Below are 16,608 nucleotides of genomic sequence, written 5' to 3'. Positions count from 1 at the left end.
TCTGTCCTAACTACTTAACTCGGCTGACGCAGCACAAAAGCAGCCACAGACAACAGGTAAAGAGAGGGCGGGGCTGGGTTCCAAAAACGCTTCAGGAACAAACACGGTGGCAGAACACAGGTGGCAGACCAGATTCGGCCATGGGTAGTCTGCCAACCCCTATTCTTAAAGATCAAGTGGGAAAAGCATGGTGGTCATTTATATTTTGATCAATAATGCCAACTTTGCAATGTATAATGCACATGAAGGATTTGCACATAGTAACTGCTCACTCATGGTAATCTAATATTAATATTAAAGACACAAACTTTGCATGTGAATATTTTATAAGTGTATAAGCACTGTCCACCCTCATTTGCCAGGCCCCCCTCTGCGTTGGAGCCTTTGAAAAACAACAATAAGTAAATTTATTCCTCTTCAAGATTTATCCTGGAGGAAACTACGACCTTCTCATGCACTCGTTTTGTATTTTGAGCAGCTCTCGTGTGCAGCCCTGTGTTCCTTGTGGTAATGAGTCCCTGTCCTTCCTCAGTCTTTAGATCAATGCTGTCCAAAAGAACTTCCTGCGACCATGGAAGTGTTCTTTATATCTGCTATCCAAAACAGCAGCCACTAGCCACATGTGGCTACCGAGCCCTTGAAATGTGGCTAGTGTTACTGAGAAAACAAACTTTTGACTTAAATTGTTTTAAATTGCTACAAGTGGCTAGTGGCTACATATTGGACAGTTGGTTTTTGTTGTCCTTGTTTCTCCTTTTCTTATATTGTTTTCCATTTGTAAACTGTCTCAAAATCTTTGAGGAATATGATGCACAAAAGGATTTAAAACCACAATAAAAATGAGCCTTAGCAAGAGTTGTGATGCAGTTTACAACATTCGCTCAAACCAGCAAACATCATGCCGAGGTCCCATCTAGACCAAGTGGCCCAGAGATGGCGCCCCTGGAGGAACCTGCCATCTTGGCAGAGTGCTGACAGGTGCTAAGGAACTGACATTCCAGGTGACAAGTGAAGGTGGGTGATCTGGGAAGGCTAACAGTCATCAAGGGAATTCAGAGAAGGTGAGATGAGGGTGGAGGGGGAGAAGGGAGGGGGGAATCCCTGCTTCTGAACTGGGCGGACTCAATTTTACGGACAGAAAAATCAATGCTGGTAATTGACTTTGCTGGATTCAAGAGTGACTCTGGATTCCCGGCATGCAGGGTCGTAACCCGAACTTCCTGTTCACAGTGGAATTCACGACCGCAGGCACGCCAGGGAGCCGCCGGGAGCATCAAAGCCTGTGAGGCATTGGGATACGTCATACAAGAATGTTCCACGAGAAAAGGCACTGCCGCTGATTTACTCTAAAGAAAGCAAGAAAGTTCCATTGCCCCTGGTAAACGTACTCTGGTAGGACAGGAGACCTCTGCACTGTAAGAATGATCCAACCATGGGCAAAGCACGTGGGGCAGGAATGATTACTCCATGAAATAATCCCGGGGATTCTCCGCAGTCAACCTTTACAAATATTTTGATCTTGGACAACAACAAAATAGTATAGAAATGAGGTCCTTTCCTTACATGGATGTGGGAAATAGTCTACAGATATCAACTTCGGGGGGACCAAAGCTTTCGTGTCATATAAACTAGCTGCATGGGCAAAGCCAGCCCGTGCTTCCCTGGGTGGCAGCAACCATCAGCCATTGGCAACCTTTCAAAAGAACGGTGCTTGGGGTCTGATGCCTCCTTCTTGGTGATCCAGAGACGAACGGTGGTGGTGAGTCGAGAGGAGGGTAGAGGTGTGTGTCCATGTGTGCAACACAGCATGTGTGCAGGCCTGGGTGGAACGCCTGCATCAGCCACAAGGGGACTCTGCCCTTTTGAGAGAGGATGTTACAAGAAACTGCTTCGGATTTAAGGCAGAGCTGGCGACCTTTCTGAGTGTCGGGTGGGAGGCCTGGTGGCAGCCACTGCAGGGAGCCCCCAGGGCCTGTGAGCAGAACAGGCCTGATTACAGGAACCTCAGATATGCGGCAAGCTCGTGGAAACAGGCTGTCCAACCACAGGCCTCATTTCTAGCATTTCCCATAACGATCCCCAACTCAAACACACGCCAGAGGAGGCACCGAGTTTACCGTCCAAGGTCTCCCCTCGGGAGGAGGCACAGCATCCGACCGACTGGGATGACCACCCACCACAGCCCCTTACGGGTCACTGGAGAAGGGGAAAGAGCCTGTTAGTACTGCCCCATCTGTTTAAAAGAAAGCCCTACGACCTCACAGAGCTGTTGAGTAATAAAGAGAAACAACATGGGAGATGAAGAGAGCCTCCAGGACCGAGGAATGTGATCAAAAGGGAAAGGTGAGCATTGTGAGGTCTGCGCTCGGATGGAAACAACACCTGGAAAGGGAGACCCCGCCCCCCACAGCATTTTGAATCAATAAGATGGTAAGAGCTTAGCTCTCAGCTGAAGTATTTTAGCTTTAAACTGGGGGCTTCAGTTCAAATAGCCCTTCAAGGCCTGCCTGTGAAGGCTGACCGGGTCAGAATGGAGGCAAGTCAATCAGCAAGCACACCTGCCTCCTAGCACCTGCCACCACCATGAGGCTGCAACGAGTGAATCCAGGCAAGCACTTGGGCAGCGCCCCAGGCAGAGTACCCGCAAGGCCGGGGGTCTGCACATGCAAGGCGCTGTTTTGAAGCCTCTTGTCTCATCCAGCACTGGGTTCCCTATAATTTTCTTCTTGCTATTTTTTAAAAATTGTGGTAAAATATGCATAACATAGTACTTACCATCTTAACCATTTTTAAGTGTGCAGTTCAGTGGTATTAAGTGCACTCACATTGTTGTGCAACCACCGCCCCCATCCATCTCTGGAACTTTTTCATCTTCCCAAACTACAGCTCCACACTCCTGGAACACTAACTCCCTGTCCCCCGCCCCCCCAGCCCCTGGCCACCACCTTCGACTTCCTGTCTCTGTGAGTGTGACCACTCTAGGTACCTCATACAATTGGAATCACAGAGTATTGTCCTGGCTTTTACTTCACTGAGCATAATGTCCTCAAGGTTCGTCCATGTTGTAGCAGGTGTCCCTCTTTTTTAAGGCTGAATACTATTCCATTGTGTGTATACAACGTATTTTGTTTATCCCTTCATGTGTCAATGGACATCTAGGTTGTTTCCACCTTTTGTCTATTGCGAAGAATGCGGCTGTGAACACTGATGTACAGGTGTCTTTTTGAGTCCTTTCATTCAATTCTTCTGCATGTATACATAGGAGGGGAATTGCTGGATCGTATGGTAATTCTATATTTAATTTTTTCACGAACGCCTATGATACCCCACAAAAAGACTTGAAGCTTCAAAGAGCTGGCAGAGTGATGAGAAAAATACTTTATTCATGTTTGTTCTACAATTGTTCACTGGTGCTGCTATAAAGTTGTTCTACTTTTCCGGGGCGTGACACAACAATTTTCTGTCCCAGTTGGTCATGTCTGCTCCACTTCAGCCACTGGAACACCATGGTGAGGCAAACCGCTCCACCTCTGAAATTCCCAGTCAGAACCTGCAAGAGCATCAGCTGCCTGAGAGAAGAGCCTCCTGTCTGCTGCGGATGGACATCCGGTCCCTCACGGATGCGCTCCTCGTGTCTCTCCTCCACGCAGAACTCCCTAGCATTTTGAGCCTGCCCTCTCACCCCAGGGAACTACTGCCTCAAACCATCTCTGTCCTCCCAGTCGTCACTCTCCAAGACACACTTTCCTCTGGGACCCTCAGCCTCTGCTCTCTCATCCTTTTTTCAAGTCTCTGGTGGCTTCTTCCATTTCCTTTGCTGGCTTTTGCTCTGCCATACATTTATGGAAAGTCGCCAAAAAAGCATATTCAATAAGAGTCTGTCCCTGGCTCTCTTTTGTCTGAACATTCTCTTCCTTAAAAGTTTGATTCTTTTTGTGGATGATTTCCAAACCTACACCCCTGAGCCTGATTTCTTTCCCAAGCGTGAGACCTGTGTTTCCAGCTGCCTGCAGGACTTCATTATTGCCCCTCTAGCAAGCTCATCTTCCCTCCATTATACTTGCTTCCTCTTTTCTTCTTTAATTTCATGACCATCCTCCCTGTTAACCAGGCTCAAAGCTCCAGGGGGCTCCTCTTCCCTTCTCCTGTGTCCCGTGAGCCCTGAGTTGTCTGCTCACTGACATCTCGACATCCAGTCTTTCCTGTCCTCGCAGCTAGACTTCTGCCCTCCTTCCAAGTGACTCTATCTCAAGTTTCTTCTAAAAGATGCACCTGATCCTTCTTGAAAACCGTGTGCCCACAGCTTATCCCAAGTACCTGGCTGCATGACTTCCCTGGATCCCGGCTCCCTGCCAGCTGTAAGCTGAGTTTTGTACACTGCAGAATCCGCCAAGGCATACTGTCCCAGAGCGCATCTTCATCCATCTCTGGGGAAGGACTTGGCCAGTTTGTGCTCAGCGACTGCCAGTCATTCCAGGGCTGGAATCTGGGACTTCTGACTGAACGCCAAAGGCTGTCAGTGGCTTTCTCTGAATGCCTTTGAACAGCTGAGTGAAACAGCCTTGCTTTCAAGAGGAAAAGCATTCTTCGTGTTTTCCGAAGTCACCAGACCTGTTTCCTTGTTTTTGAAGAAACAAGGTAACTTGGGCTTTGGCCTGGATGAAACGGTCCAGCCTCCTCTCAGGTGTGTTTACCTAGGAGAACACAACATTTGGATCGGGGCAGGTGTGTTTACTGAGCCAGGGTTCAGCCTAACCATGCAGGAAAACTTCCTGGTAATGTTTCTGCCCTATAAGTTCCCACTATTGATGGAAGCGTAGGACAACCTAGTGTAGGACTGCAAAGGAAAAGTATGGTAGCTGTGTCATTTAAGTACCAAATTTTGGGTACTTTTAGATGTACAGTAAACTTTAGATTTCTTTCCATTAACAAGAATAACTTAAAATATTATCACTGAATAAAGTCTGGAGTTTAGTTAACAGCAACACACCCATGTTGGTTTCTTAGTTTTGATGAATGTGCACAGTGATGTAAGAAGTTGATATTAGGGGAAGGGAATGGGTGAGGAGTGTGCAGAAACTCTACTGTCATGGCATCTTTTCTCTAAATCTAAAATTATTTCAAAACAAAAAGTTTACATAAAAAATAGATCAGCTTTCCCCCCTTTCCATGTGTGGGGCAGAATGCTAAGCCCTTTACAAACAGCATGTTATTTGTTTGTGTAACAGCCCCATGAGGTGGGGACTGTGCTCCATCCACACCTTTCAGATGAGGAAATGAGGCTCTGCAAGGGCCATGGACAGCGAGACACAGACCTCAGGTGGTGGCGAGGTGGCGATGCAGACTCAACCTACGTGAACCAATCCGTGCTTCCCACAGTGAGGTATGAACATACATACAGACACACACACACGTATATGCTCTACCAGTCAATAACTTAGTGTGAACGAACTCCTTTCCTAATAAACTTCCCTTCCATTCTTCTCATTGAATATATTCATTCACAGGTTGCCTCTTCTGTGCAGGCATTAACGGCCCACACGGCCTCCAAGACAGAACTGGCCAGTGACGCCCTGTGCCCACATTGGATGTGGCACACACATCCAGGAGGGCCTGGCCTTCCTTGCTCTCCGTGCCTGCCTCCTCCTCTGAGACTGCAAGTCTCCAGGGGGCAAAATCTGACCCTCGCTCACTTGCTCACTCACCCACCCACCCACCCACTCACACACTCATTCATTGCTTGTGGAAGAAACAAGAGTTATAACCAAAGGGCAAACCAAAGAATCATAGACTCTTGGCTTTGTCAGAGGCACTCCGCATCAGCCATTCCAGGGAAGTTACTCATCACAGTCATCTCAAGAAGCACTTTAAAAATACACATTTCTGGGTCTCACCCTAATGTTCTGATTCAGGAATGCTGGACGAGGCCTGGCAATCTGTATTTTATCAAAACTCCCCTGCCTACCAACTCCAGGTGGCCCTGAGCACTGCCAGGATGGGGTTTCACCAAATAGATAAACATCTTCTGGAAACGGGCAGTCCACCTCTGCTCAAGAAACCCTGAGTGGAGGGGCTCATACCTCAGAAGGCAGCCTCTCATTGCTAAGCCGTGCTTAGCATCAAGGAAATCCTTTCCTACATTCAGACACGCTGTGCCTCTTTGGAAATTGACTACTTTGTTTAAATATTGTCCTGTGGTACAACTAAGAAGATGTTTACTCTCTTTTTCATCCGTCCAGCCTGAGGAGAGCCATCATATTTTCTAAAATCTTCTCCCTTCTAGGCTGAGTGCCCTTAGTTCCAACAATCTTTTCTTTTTTTTTTTCCATTTAATGAAATGCATTCTCTTATTATCCCATTTCAGATGTGAAACTCTGAATTGGGTATAGTATTTTGCAGGAGCTCTGAGCCTTGAAGTTAAGGGACAATCATTTTCCATGCTCTGGTCTCTTTCTAATGAGGCAGTCTAGGGCAAAGGTTCTTGACCTTGGCTACACGTGCATTTACCTGGGAAGCTTTACAAAATACTACTGATACTTAGGTCCTCCCTCTCAGAGATTCTTATATAACTGGTCTGGGGTTCTGCCTGGTTATCAAGATTTTTAAAGGTTCCAGATGATTTTAATGAGCAGCCAATGTTGAGAGCTACAGATATAGACACCGGTGTCTCCCCATGTTATTTTGTTGGCTCATATCAAACTCATCCACACTTAGCCTTTTTGCCTTGAATCTCTGCCAAGCCAGGTCTTTCTCATCATGCATTTGAGGTATTGATTAGTTGAACTTAATGTCAGATTTTAACATTTATTCCTGGTAAACATCATCAGCTTGGTTTGGGTCCACTGTTGCAAGGCTATTGAAGTTCATGTCAATTGAGCTGCATATTGACTATCTGCTAACTCTATAGCTTTGAGTCTTTTACCTGTTTCTGGTATCTTCATGCAAAACATGAATAAAATTATAGATCTTTGAAAGATACCCTACTGAAAATCCTCTGGGAAATAAACGATAGCAGCTGCTTTTTAAACAATTGGGTATTCTTTCATAGATATGGGCCAGATGCTAAAGATTTATGATCACAGACAAATCTAAGAGGATGACATTTAGTCCTAGAATGAAATGTTTCATACAGCTCTCTGTGGGGCGTCAGAATTTGCCATCCCAAAATGTGTCTCTTTGGTTTATTTTTAAGAACAAAAGCCTCAGAAAGAAACTTTGACTGTCTCCTTAACTGCCTGAAAGAATTTAAGATAGAAGGCCTGTTCCAGGAAGGAGCTCTCATCATAGATGGCTATAGAATAATATGAACTAGGTGCGGTAGACGGGAAGAACCTAGCAAGGCCCATTTGATCAAAGTCCTCTCTGTGTCCCATTGTCTTTGCAAGGCATGGCAAACATTTGTTCACCAAACATTTGCTTTTCCATCTCCATGTGAATTGCCTTCCTCCCCTTTGAAGTCCCAAACCACTACCCTCAACATCCTCCTTTGCCTTTAGCTGAAGATGGTATTTAAGGTGGTTTAAGGTGGTGGGTTTGGCCATTTTGGCAAGTTACTTAGTTTTCCTGGGTTTCTAGCAGGTACACATGTTACTAAATTTGTTTGATTTTCTTCTTTTGTTCTTTCTATGTCAATTTAATTCTCAGATCAGCCAGAAGAACCTAGAGAGCGAGGAATATGCCCTCCCCTACATATCCAAAGTTCTCTCTGGTGGCAGGAGCTAGCTGAAGCCACCATGCTGGGCTGCCAGGGGACTGGCAATTGATGACATTTCCTATGTGTGACCTCCCTAACGTTGTTTAAATCAACTGCCATGTGGACTGAAACTGCTATAGTGCCACCAGCTCAAGATGCTCTGAGACTAACGGAAGATAAGACTATAGTAATATATATCTCACTGGCCAGAAAACAAACTGTTAATTGATTTCTCCAGAATTGTAAGGTCTTTGACTCCATTACGAAAGCATTGTTCAACTTTGTCTGAATGACGAGGCAACGTGGCAGAACACAACTGAAAGTTTGCAGGTAAACTTTGAGAAGGCAAAATAAAGCTGGATTTTGTAGAATTTCTTTTTTTAGTTTTTAAAAGTGGTATTTCTCTTAAATTCACAGCACCAACATAGAGTAAGACTCCAAAGTGGCATTTTCAACCTTTCCCCATTTTCAGTGAGGCTGACTTGGCACCTGTTATTTCTCAATCCTGGCTGTACTCTCCTCCCTGGGGCATCTTAGTCAAGCCTCCCACCACCTCCTATCACAGGAAAGAGAATTGCACATGAATCATCTCCAGGGATAAAAAACACACAAAGCTGGATGCCCGAGCACGTTTGCTTCACAACACAGGGGAGCCGTCCTGCTAACCTGTTGAACTGATGCTTGGACCCCATGGTTTGGGATCACCTGGGACCAGACCCCCTCAGCCAAGGCTCTTTCAGGCCCCACAGTCGCTCAATACCCGTGAGACCACTTTAGACCAAATTCTCACCTGTAGTGAGGGCACAGTATACATGGGTTCCATTTCTGCCCCAAACACAGTGGAAGCCTTTTGCGATTTTCTCCTGGCATTTTTTTCAAATATATGTTTAGTAGATGGTCTACTCTTCATGCATCTACATAGAACTGTCTTAAAAACCACATAAGAATTTTCTGTAAAAGCTCTATTTTAGGTAAGGCTACATCAGATTTTGCCTTCTACAGTATATAAACAAAGTTTTTCCTGATTTTTTCACCCCCCTCCTCTTCTCCCAGATTAATGTTTTACTTGGTTTTTAATGGACAGACTGAAATGATATTTTAGCCAATCTGCTATTCATGGACATATGGGTCATTTCCAATCTTTTAAGTCTGTCATGGATATCTTTGTCATATGTCATTTCCCATGTTAAAATGTTTCCTTAAGATAAATTCCTAGAAGAGAGATTCAAGGTAAAAGAGAGAGAGAGACAGGGAGAGAGGGAGAGAGAGGAGGAGAGAGGGGGAGAGAGGTTCATAAGGCTCTGTAATTTTTCAAAGTACCTTTTAAACACTGTGAAATATAATACTGAAAACTGCATGAGACATACAGATACTTAACAAATGACCATAGAGCGGCATCAGTGAAATATCACCAACTCCCCTCAAAGTCCCTCATGCCTCGATTCTTTATAACCTTCACTGTCCTTCCAGAAGTAACTACCTTTATTTTGTGATATTTATTTAACTATTGTAAGAAAACATGCATTTTGAAGAATTGTAAACCAAAGGTAAAAAAATTCAGGATGAGACCTAATACATGAAGAATTGAACCGAAAATCACTCTGAGGTTGTCTTAAGCCAGTTTCTGGCCTTTATCTTTGCTCGTGACTGCCACTCATAAGGAACAACAAAAAATTAACATTAGAAGGAGAGAGAAAGAAAAAGAGGCGGCGGCTGCGGGGGAAACATAAGTGTACTCACCACAGGGCTAGTCGTTGCTCAATCTCCTTGAGAAAATTTGTATGAAATTTGTGCAAAGGTTCAAAATTAGGGAATATGAGACTTTTCAATGTTTCGGGCATGGACTCCTCTTTGCTCACTGTGCTCTGGAACCACTGGGAATAGAAAGAGGAGAGGACACACTTAGAGGCGTAAAGATGAGCGAGGAATGCCTGCAGCTCTTCAGAGGCGCCGATCCAGCGGAGGACACAGGGCTTTACCGCTGGTTGTAGCATTTCAGGAGCCTCAGGGGCTTCCAGGCCTCACTGCTCTTTCCCTTCTTTGTTAGATGGATGAGAAGCCCCCATCTCTTTAGTAGTACTTCCTGAAATTTGTTACCAATCGATTGTTGAAGCCAGAACAAATCTCTGAAATGGGCAGCTGCTCAAACCCAAACACCTGATTTACACCCCTGAACACCCTCTGGTTCAGTCCTTAGGAGCTCCCATCTCTTCCATCTTTGTTAGAGTGCTGAACACAAAGGTGGCTGAAACAGAGAGAGAAAGCTACTGCCTTCACACCAAGTCACTGGTCTTGCTGAGGTGAGGTGAGGCTGGGTCCCACAGAGTTTACTGAGCACCTGCCCAGGGACGGGCACCAAACATGCCCTGGACGCACAAAAGCCCAATGATCCCAGCTGTCCTCCCATAGGCTCCCTCTTCCCCAGAACTCAGGGGTCACAAAGACATCTGCAAGGCTTTGAATTTGTTTCCAAGACTGAACAGGACTGATCAAAATAATAGAAGGCAGCCTTCTAGCAGATTTTGCTGATGTGGCTCAATTTATCACCAAAGACAAAATGAGGCTTCTAGTCACCTCTGAGGTCTCTCTCCAGCAAAAAAACGTAGCTACATTTGACAACGAGCAAAACATGAAATGTTCTGCACCGGTGCACACAGGCAGTAGGATGTTTAGTTTTCTCTCTTTTAGAAACTTCCTTCCTTTGCACTTAAAAATCACAGTTATAAAAATTTTTAGAGTGTATTCCAAATTAAATATACTATTACTGTTTAATTTCTATAACCCAGGACCAAAATCCTTTTAATTGGAGTCAGAGAACCTAACATTTAATTAGATCCAGCTTCTCTCCTAAAGCTGTTTTTTTCTTTTAAAGATTGGCACCTGAGCTAACATCTGTTGCCAATCTTTTTTTTTTTTTCCCTTCTTCTCCCCAAAGCCCCCCATACATAGTTGTATATTTTAGTTGTAGGTCCTTCTGGTTGTGCCTAAAGCTGAGTATTAGTTGGTATAAATTATGCAATTTAATGCTTTGGGGGAAATGGTACACATACCGAAGTGATGACTTCAAGATCCTTCAGATACGTTCTCTCGGTGGTGGATACTTCCTTTGCAATGAAGTACGCTTTGTCAGTTGGGAATCTCTGCAAATCCATAAAAAGAAACAAGACATAATAATTTTTGTCTAAGTCTCTAAGAATATCTTGATTATAAGAAAGTTCTGATTAAAGTAATACATTGCTAACTTAGGATCTTTGTTAACTTGGTGTCAGGTCTAAATAAACTCTTACTCTCCTTTTTGTGTGAGAGGAACGAGGACAAGAGAATGGATTTTCATGATGAGTAAATAGTCTAGGAATGTTTCCTTCTGTGTAAATATAACCCTCAGTGAAAGGCCTCAGATGAGTATGTCAGCCAGCACTGAAGACTATCCATTCAAAATAAGGCATCTGAACATCTAATTAATTAGTAAAAATAGAGTGATGCAGTGTTTGCGGAGACAAGTGAAACAGAAAGCATAGTGGCCCTTGTCCTGGGTGCTGTGGGCTGGTGGTGCTGGTGCTCAGGAAACGGAAGGTATGTTGCTCCTGGGAACACGAAGGGTGGCTGATCTCAAGGAACAAGAGTGAAAGCAGCTGGGATGCCATTGACTCACTTCCCTGGAGTCCGTTGGTTAGGTGGGCAGGCAACACCACCCTAGAGCAGGCCAGCCACTGGTTTTGCATTCTCTTTAAAAAATAAGTAAAAGGAAATCCCTTGTTGCTAGCCATCTTGCTTGCTTTCTATGAGTCCACCTGATTCCACCTCTGGGGATATATGAAAAGTACTGAAAGCAGAGACTTGAACAGATACTTGTACACTCGTGTTCCTAAGGGCATTGTCCACAATAGCCAAAAGGAGGAAACAACCCAGCTGTCCACCAGCGGATGAACAGATAAAGAGAATGTGGTATATCCATACGATGGAATATTAGTCAACCAAAAAGGAAGGAAATTCTGACACATGCTACAACATGGATGAAACTTGAGGACACTACTCTGAGTGAAATAAGCCATCACAAAAGGACAAATACTGTAGGATTCCACTTACATGAAGTTCCTAGAGTGGTCAATTCATAGAGACAGAAAATAGAAGGGAGTTTGCCAGGGGCTGGGGACAGGGGTAATGGGGAATTAGGTGTTCAATGGGTACAGAGTTTCAGTTGGGAATGATGGCAATGTTCTAAAAATGCATAGTGATGATAGTTATACAACATTGTGAATGTACTTAATGTCACTGAATAGTATGCTTAAAAACGGTTAAAATGTTAAATTTTATGTTACATATATTACTGCAATTAAAAGAAAAAAAAAGAATAACACGTGTGCACACACAAGTCCCACACCTTCCTCCGGCCTTCCTCCTCGTCGTCGGTCCGTGGGCACGCCTGCTCGTTCAGCAGCGGGCTCACCAAGGGAGAGGCCTGCTTGGTGTCGGGGCTCAGGTTGGGAGAGAAGACCACGTTGGCGGGCACAGCTCCTCCCTGCGAGTTGATGGACAGCTCTGAAAGGTGAGGGCTACCGGTCAGGGAGCCTGTTTGGGGATGAAAAGTATTAAAGAAAAAAAAGTAATTCCTTCTGGGACCTGATTTCTACTTACAATTTTCACCTTTTCAAATCTTTAGAACCTTGACTACCATACGGCACATTTAAAGCGCTTGATTATTTTCTAGTTTTTTTCCCTAAGTTGCAGCTGCCTTAATACTAAAGATACCATAGTATGAATAATTCAATGGAGCCTCAGTTATGCGATTAATGATATGGTAAAGATCTCTGCTTAAGAATAATTAGAATAGTTTAAAAGCATAGTGTATCCCCAAAGAGAATCTTCACCTCCTAAATATTGCCTTAGCTTCTAGGAATTACTGGAGAAAGACACAGTGTCTACGTCACAAGGCGACACGGGAAATGACTAGAAAATAGAGCGATACTACTAGGAAACTAAACAACTGGTGCACCTAGGACGGACTACGTCTTGGAACAAGGGGCCACAGCTAAAGAAAGTGAAAGCAGCTACCTCCCCATTCTACAAAGAACAGAAGCAAGCTGTTATACCTGGTGAAGTCACTCCACGTCTCTCTCACTGTTTGGGACAGAAACACCAGCATCACATCTACATGCAAACGTGATTATTGAAAAACGCAAAGCTGGAGGTCGTTACGTAATTACTATTCCCCGTCATCAGTCAAAACGTGCCAGGTAATGAACTATTCCTCTGAAAAGGATACCGTATTAAATAACATGAAAATGTGTAATTACCCATTATGAGCCAAAGGAGGCGCTGTATACACGAAACTCTTTGCCAACAGAATTTTGCAAACATTGATACCTCACCCTATTAAAGCTAAATAGGATTTAGTTTCAAAATATACTTCTAACCTAACCTAAGCGTTTTTACCCAATACACTGATAGTTCTAACGCAGATTCGCTAGAACTAGCATGAGGGTGAAGAAGGGTAATGCCACCTGGGTGCCATTCGTCACCACGATGAGGGAGACAATGGCAATGCTTTCTCCGTCTTCCAATACAGTTTCAGGCTTGCTGCTACTCAGCACACTATCAAACTCTCCCAGAGAAAGGGGAAGGGTAGTTCTCCGGGCGTACCCTCATTTTCTGGACGTCTATCCTCTCCCTCTGGATTCATTCATATCCATTTTGAAATTACAGGATAAGACAGCCTAGCATGGAGCTGACGAAGTAGGGTAGCGAAGTTGATCCCAGTATGAAGGAACCATGCAGAAACCCCCGCCAGCCTCCACCTGGTCCCAGGTTGATCAGCTAGCTGTGTCACCAACATGCAGGTGAAAAGCCACCACACCCAGAAAGGCAACGAAAAGCAGACATCCTGCTCACTGAGGATTGGTCAGTACAACGGTCCTTGAAGAAGAAGATTAGAAAATGTGAGGAAATGGCAGATCCACCCACGAAGTTCAAATTTTAAAAATCCCTCCACTTCAATCCTTGCATTTTAATATACATCATTGAAATGAAGTCCTGGTGTTAAAGACCCAATCACCCCACACACCACCAGACCCCAGTAAAACCCGGAGAAAAAGGCCAGAAATTGCTTCACAATGTCAATTTTATTGACACTAGTGCACAACTGAATACAATAACTTTGAAAGAATTGGAACTTGTCAAATAGAAATAGTGACAACAATCAGAGCTGCAATTATTTCAAGATACTACACTATTCTCTCTTTTTAAAAAAATCACAAAAAGGAAAATGTTATCACTATAAATAGGAATTAGAAAAGAGAAATTCTGGCAGTCTGTCTGGAGATCAAACATTTCATGCATTTGTGAGTTGTTGAGAGTCACTTTTTACTTGTCCACCATTATCTGGCAAAATTTGGGGCTTACCTTCAGCTCTCACACTGTGCGTGAGATCAGGTGAGGCAGTTATAAGTGAGAACATGCTGGGCCATGAATTTGCAGTGACGTGGAACAGAAAAAGCATTCGCCTCATCAGTGAAAGAGTTGGAGCCAAGAATAAAAAGCAGTTAGAAGGCTAGCTTGAAGGAGGAGTGGGGGGTGGGAAAACAGTACCTCTTAAGGCCCCGTACAGCATCCAGCAGCAGATTAAAAACCAGCTGCCACATTGCGAGGGAGAAAATAAAGGTGAACACAGTCAAGTACAACCACTTCCACCCTCCAAAGGGCAAAAGCTGTTGTCCTTGTGAATTCCCCCCAGGGACACTTAGATTTAGCAGACTGAGGGAGCTGTAAGGATGAGCTAACAGACTAGGTTCCAGGACAGATGTCACCCTGCCAAGAAGGCAGAACATATTTCAAAGACATCAATCTAGAAGAATCCCCACTGGACCACACTGGAGACAGGATTCAAAAAATGAGACACTGAGAGTGAACTTCCTGACAACCTGTGTTCTTAGTGTGAGGGGGGACAGCTCGGGGTCAGCCACAGGTTGTTGGATGAAAGCCTGCTGCATTCACTCACGTAGCCTAAAGATGTGTGCAACCACCGACTTGGAATACACAGCCTTGGAGAATGACCAAACGAGGGTGGCCCATTTCCACTAGCAGAGCGGCTACGTCGGTTGGCTTTGTGTCTACTCATGGGGCCCAAGTCAGGCAGGGTGATGGGTGTATTTAAACAGTAAGACCAATAAGCCAATAAATACCAAGCAGCCTGTTCTAGAAATCTATCAGCAATTCTAAGGAAGGAAAAGGTCCAAAACTCTGACAGTCAATTTTGCTAATTTGAGCTGCATCCATGGAAAATAGCCCCTTCTCCTCTTGCAAGAGAAACTACTCAAGGCTTTGAAAATTTAGAGGTGATATGGTCCATAGAAAAATATGTAGCTCATTTGCCATTCAGGAATTAATGAAATATGCTGACAAGGGCAATTAGTAGAATTTGGCAGCTTGATGAATAATTAAGATTCTCTTTTGACTTTGAGCCAGTGTGTGGCAATAGTCTGTACAAACTGATGTCCATGTAGGGCCCACCCTGGGGCAAGTGTGAAGAGCTGTGTCTTAAAGAAAGTCAATGTCTAAGGGTACAGCCATTAGAACTACATGTAACCAATTTTCAGTGAAGTAGTCCATTTTACAAAAAAGCAAACATGGTTGTGTTAGATAAAATGAGTCTGCTTGCTTCATACAGCCTTACACAGTCTGTTCAAATCATGCAGCCTGTCACCTGCTTTGAAGGCACAGCCCCAGGCGATGAGAAGAAGAAATTGTGACTGACGTTCATTACAACTCAATGAACCTATTAATGCCTGGGTATTTCTATCGTGTTTTTTTCTCCATGACAAATTGACACAAAGGAATGTCTTTCAGCAAGGGGCTCTAGGTAAATAATTTGGGGGGACCTTTTGAGAAAGCACCTGGATATTAAGGCAATAGGTAGAAGGAAGTTTGAAGAGATTAGAAAAAGATCAGTTACACCCTAAAAACCTGGAAGCTTGTGATCCTTTTGAAAAATTATTTTTCTTATTTCCAGAAATTGCCCTGCATTTTTTTTTTAGGCATCCAGTTATATTTCCCGTTAAAAACTCTCGAATTCTTCACCTTTTCCAAATGATTTCATAACCTCCCCATTTCCCCCTGCCCATCACTAATCTGTATCAAGAGGCCCGAGTTTCTGTCCCCCATGGACTGGGAAAGCCTCCACTAATACTGCTCTCAAGGGAGGCATGTCTCATAATTGCTTTTCAAAATCCTTTTAAATGTACACATTCTCGTGGCACAAACAATTAGGGAACTTCAAACTAGCACTGCTATATTTATGGATTTCAGTTTATCACCCAGCCCAGAAACTGGCTTAGCTTCTCTATCTTTTTAATGTAAAATGCATTCCTAATTCTTCTCTCCCGGCTGCTCTGGGGACGCGGACTCTGCAGTGTGGCTCAGACTGCCGCGGCTCTGGACCAGCTCTGGACCAGTGGCAAGCAACGCGCGGGAGCAGAGTTCACAACGGTCAACAAGCCAAGGTCACACCTGTCTGCCCCTTTCGAGATTGGGCACAAGCTGCCCAGTGACCACCTACCTCCTCCAACTATATGAAAAACTTAAGAACAAATTCACATGAGTCTTGGAAAAGAGAAATTTCTTATCTATTTTTCAAGTAATAAAAGTGGCATTTCGAACACTTCATTGTGCCTGTCCTGTATTTTAAATTGCTCAATAAATTGATAATCTCCATTTTTTAATTAGATAAGTGTTATTTTTCCTGTTAAGGAAGGAACTACAAAACATGACATTTATTTTGAAAATAGTAATCCACAGATTTGTTAAATATTTAAATATCTGAGGATGAGAATATTGATGAAAATGAGAACATTGATCACTTTCTCAAGTTTTTTTTGAAAATTTTAAAAAGTGCAATTATTATAAAAAGTGTCTATGCTGAT

General features: G+C 43.9%; 1 protein-coding gene across 8 annotated transcripts in view; it reads right to left on the bottom strand.

Annotated features, from left to right (window-relative positions):
- The window catches only part of FARP1 (FERM, ARH/RhoGEF and pleckstrin domain protein 1), a 287,796-nt gene that overhangs the window by 34,721 nt on the left and 236,467 nt on the right, over positions 1–16,608 (bottom strand). For 5 of the 8 annotated variants that reach the window (XM_070579102.1, XM_070579101.1, XM_070579103.1 and 2 more), the window contains 3 exons: positions 12,075–12,262; positions 10,744–10,833; positions 9,434–9,567 (listed from right to left, as the gene is read on the bottom strand). In XM_070579102.1, the coding sequence (XP_070435203.1) occupies positions 9,434–9,567; positions 10,744–10,833; positions 12,075–12,262 (412 nt within the window). The remainder of the gene's footprint in view (positions 1–9,433; positions 9,568–10,743; positions 10,834–12,074; positions 12,263–16,608) is intronic. The other 3 variants (XM_070579106.1, XM_070579105.1, XM_070579108.1) reach the window with 1 other exon arrangement.

The sequence above is a fragment of the Equus przewalskii genome, chromosome 16 (genome assembly GCF_037783145.1).
Source record: "Equus przewalskii isolate Varuska chromosome 16, EquPr2, whole genome shotgun sequence".
NCBI lineage: Eukaryota > Metazoa > Chordata > Mammalia > Perissodactyla > Equidae > Equus > Equus przewalskii.
This window is presented reverse-complemented; position numbering and strand designations above follow the sequence as displayed.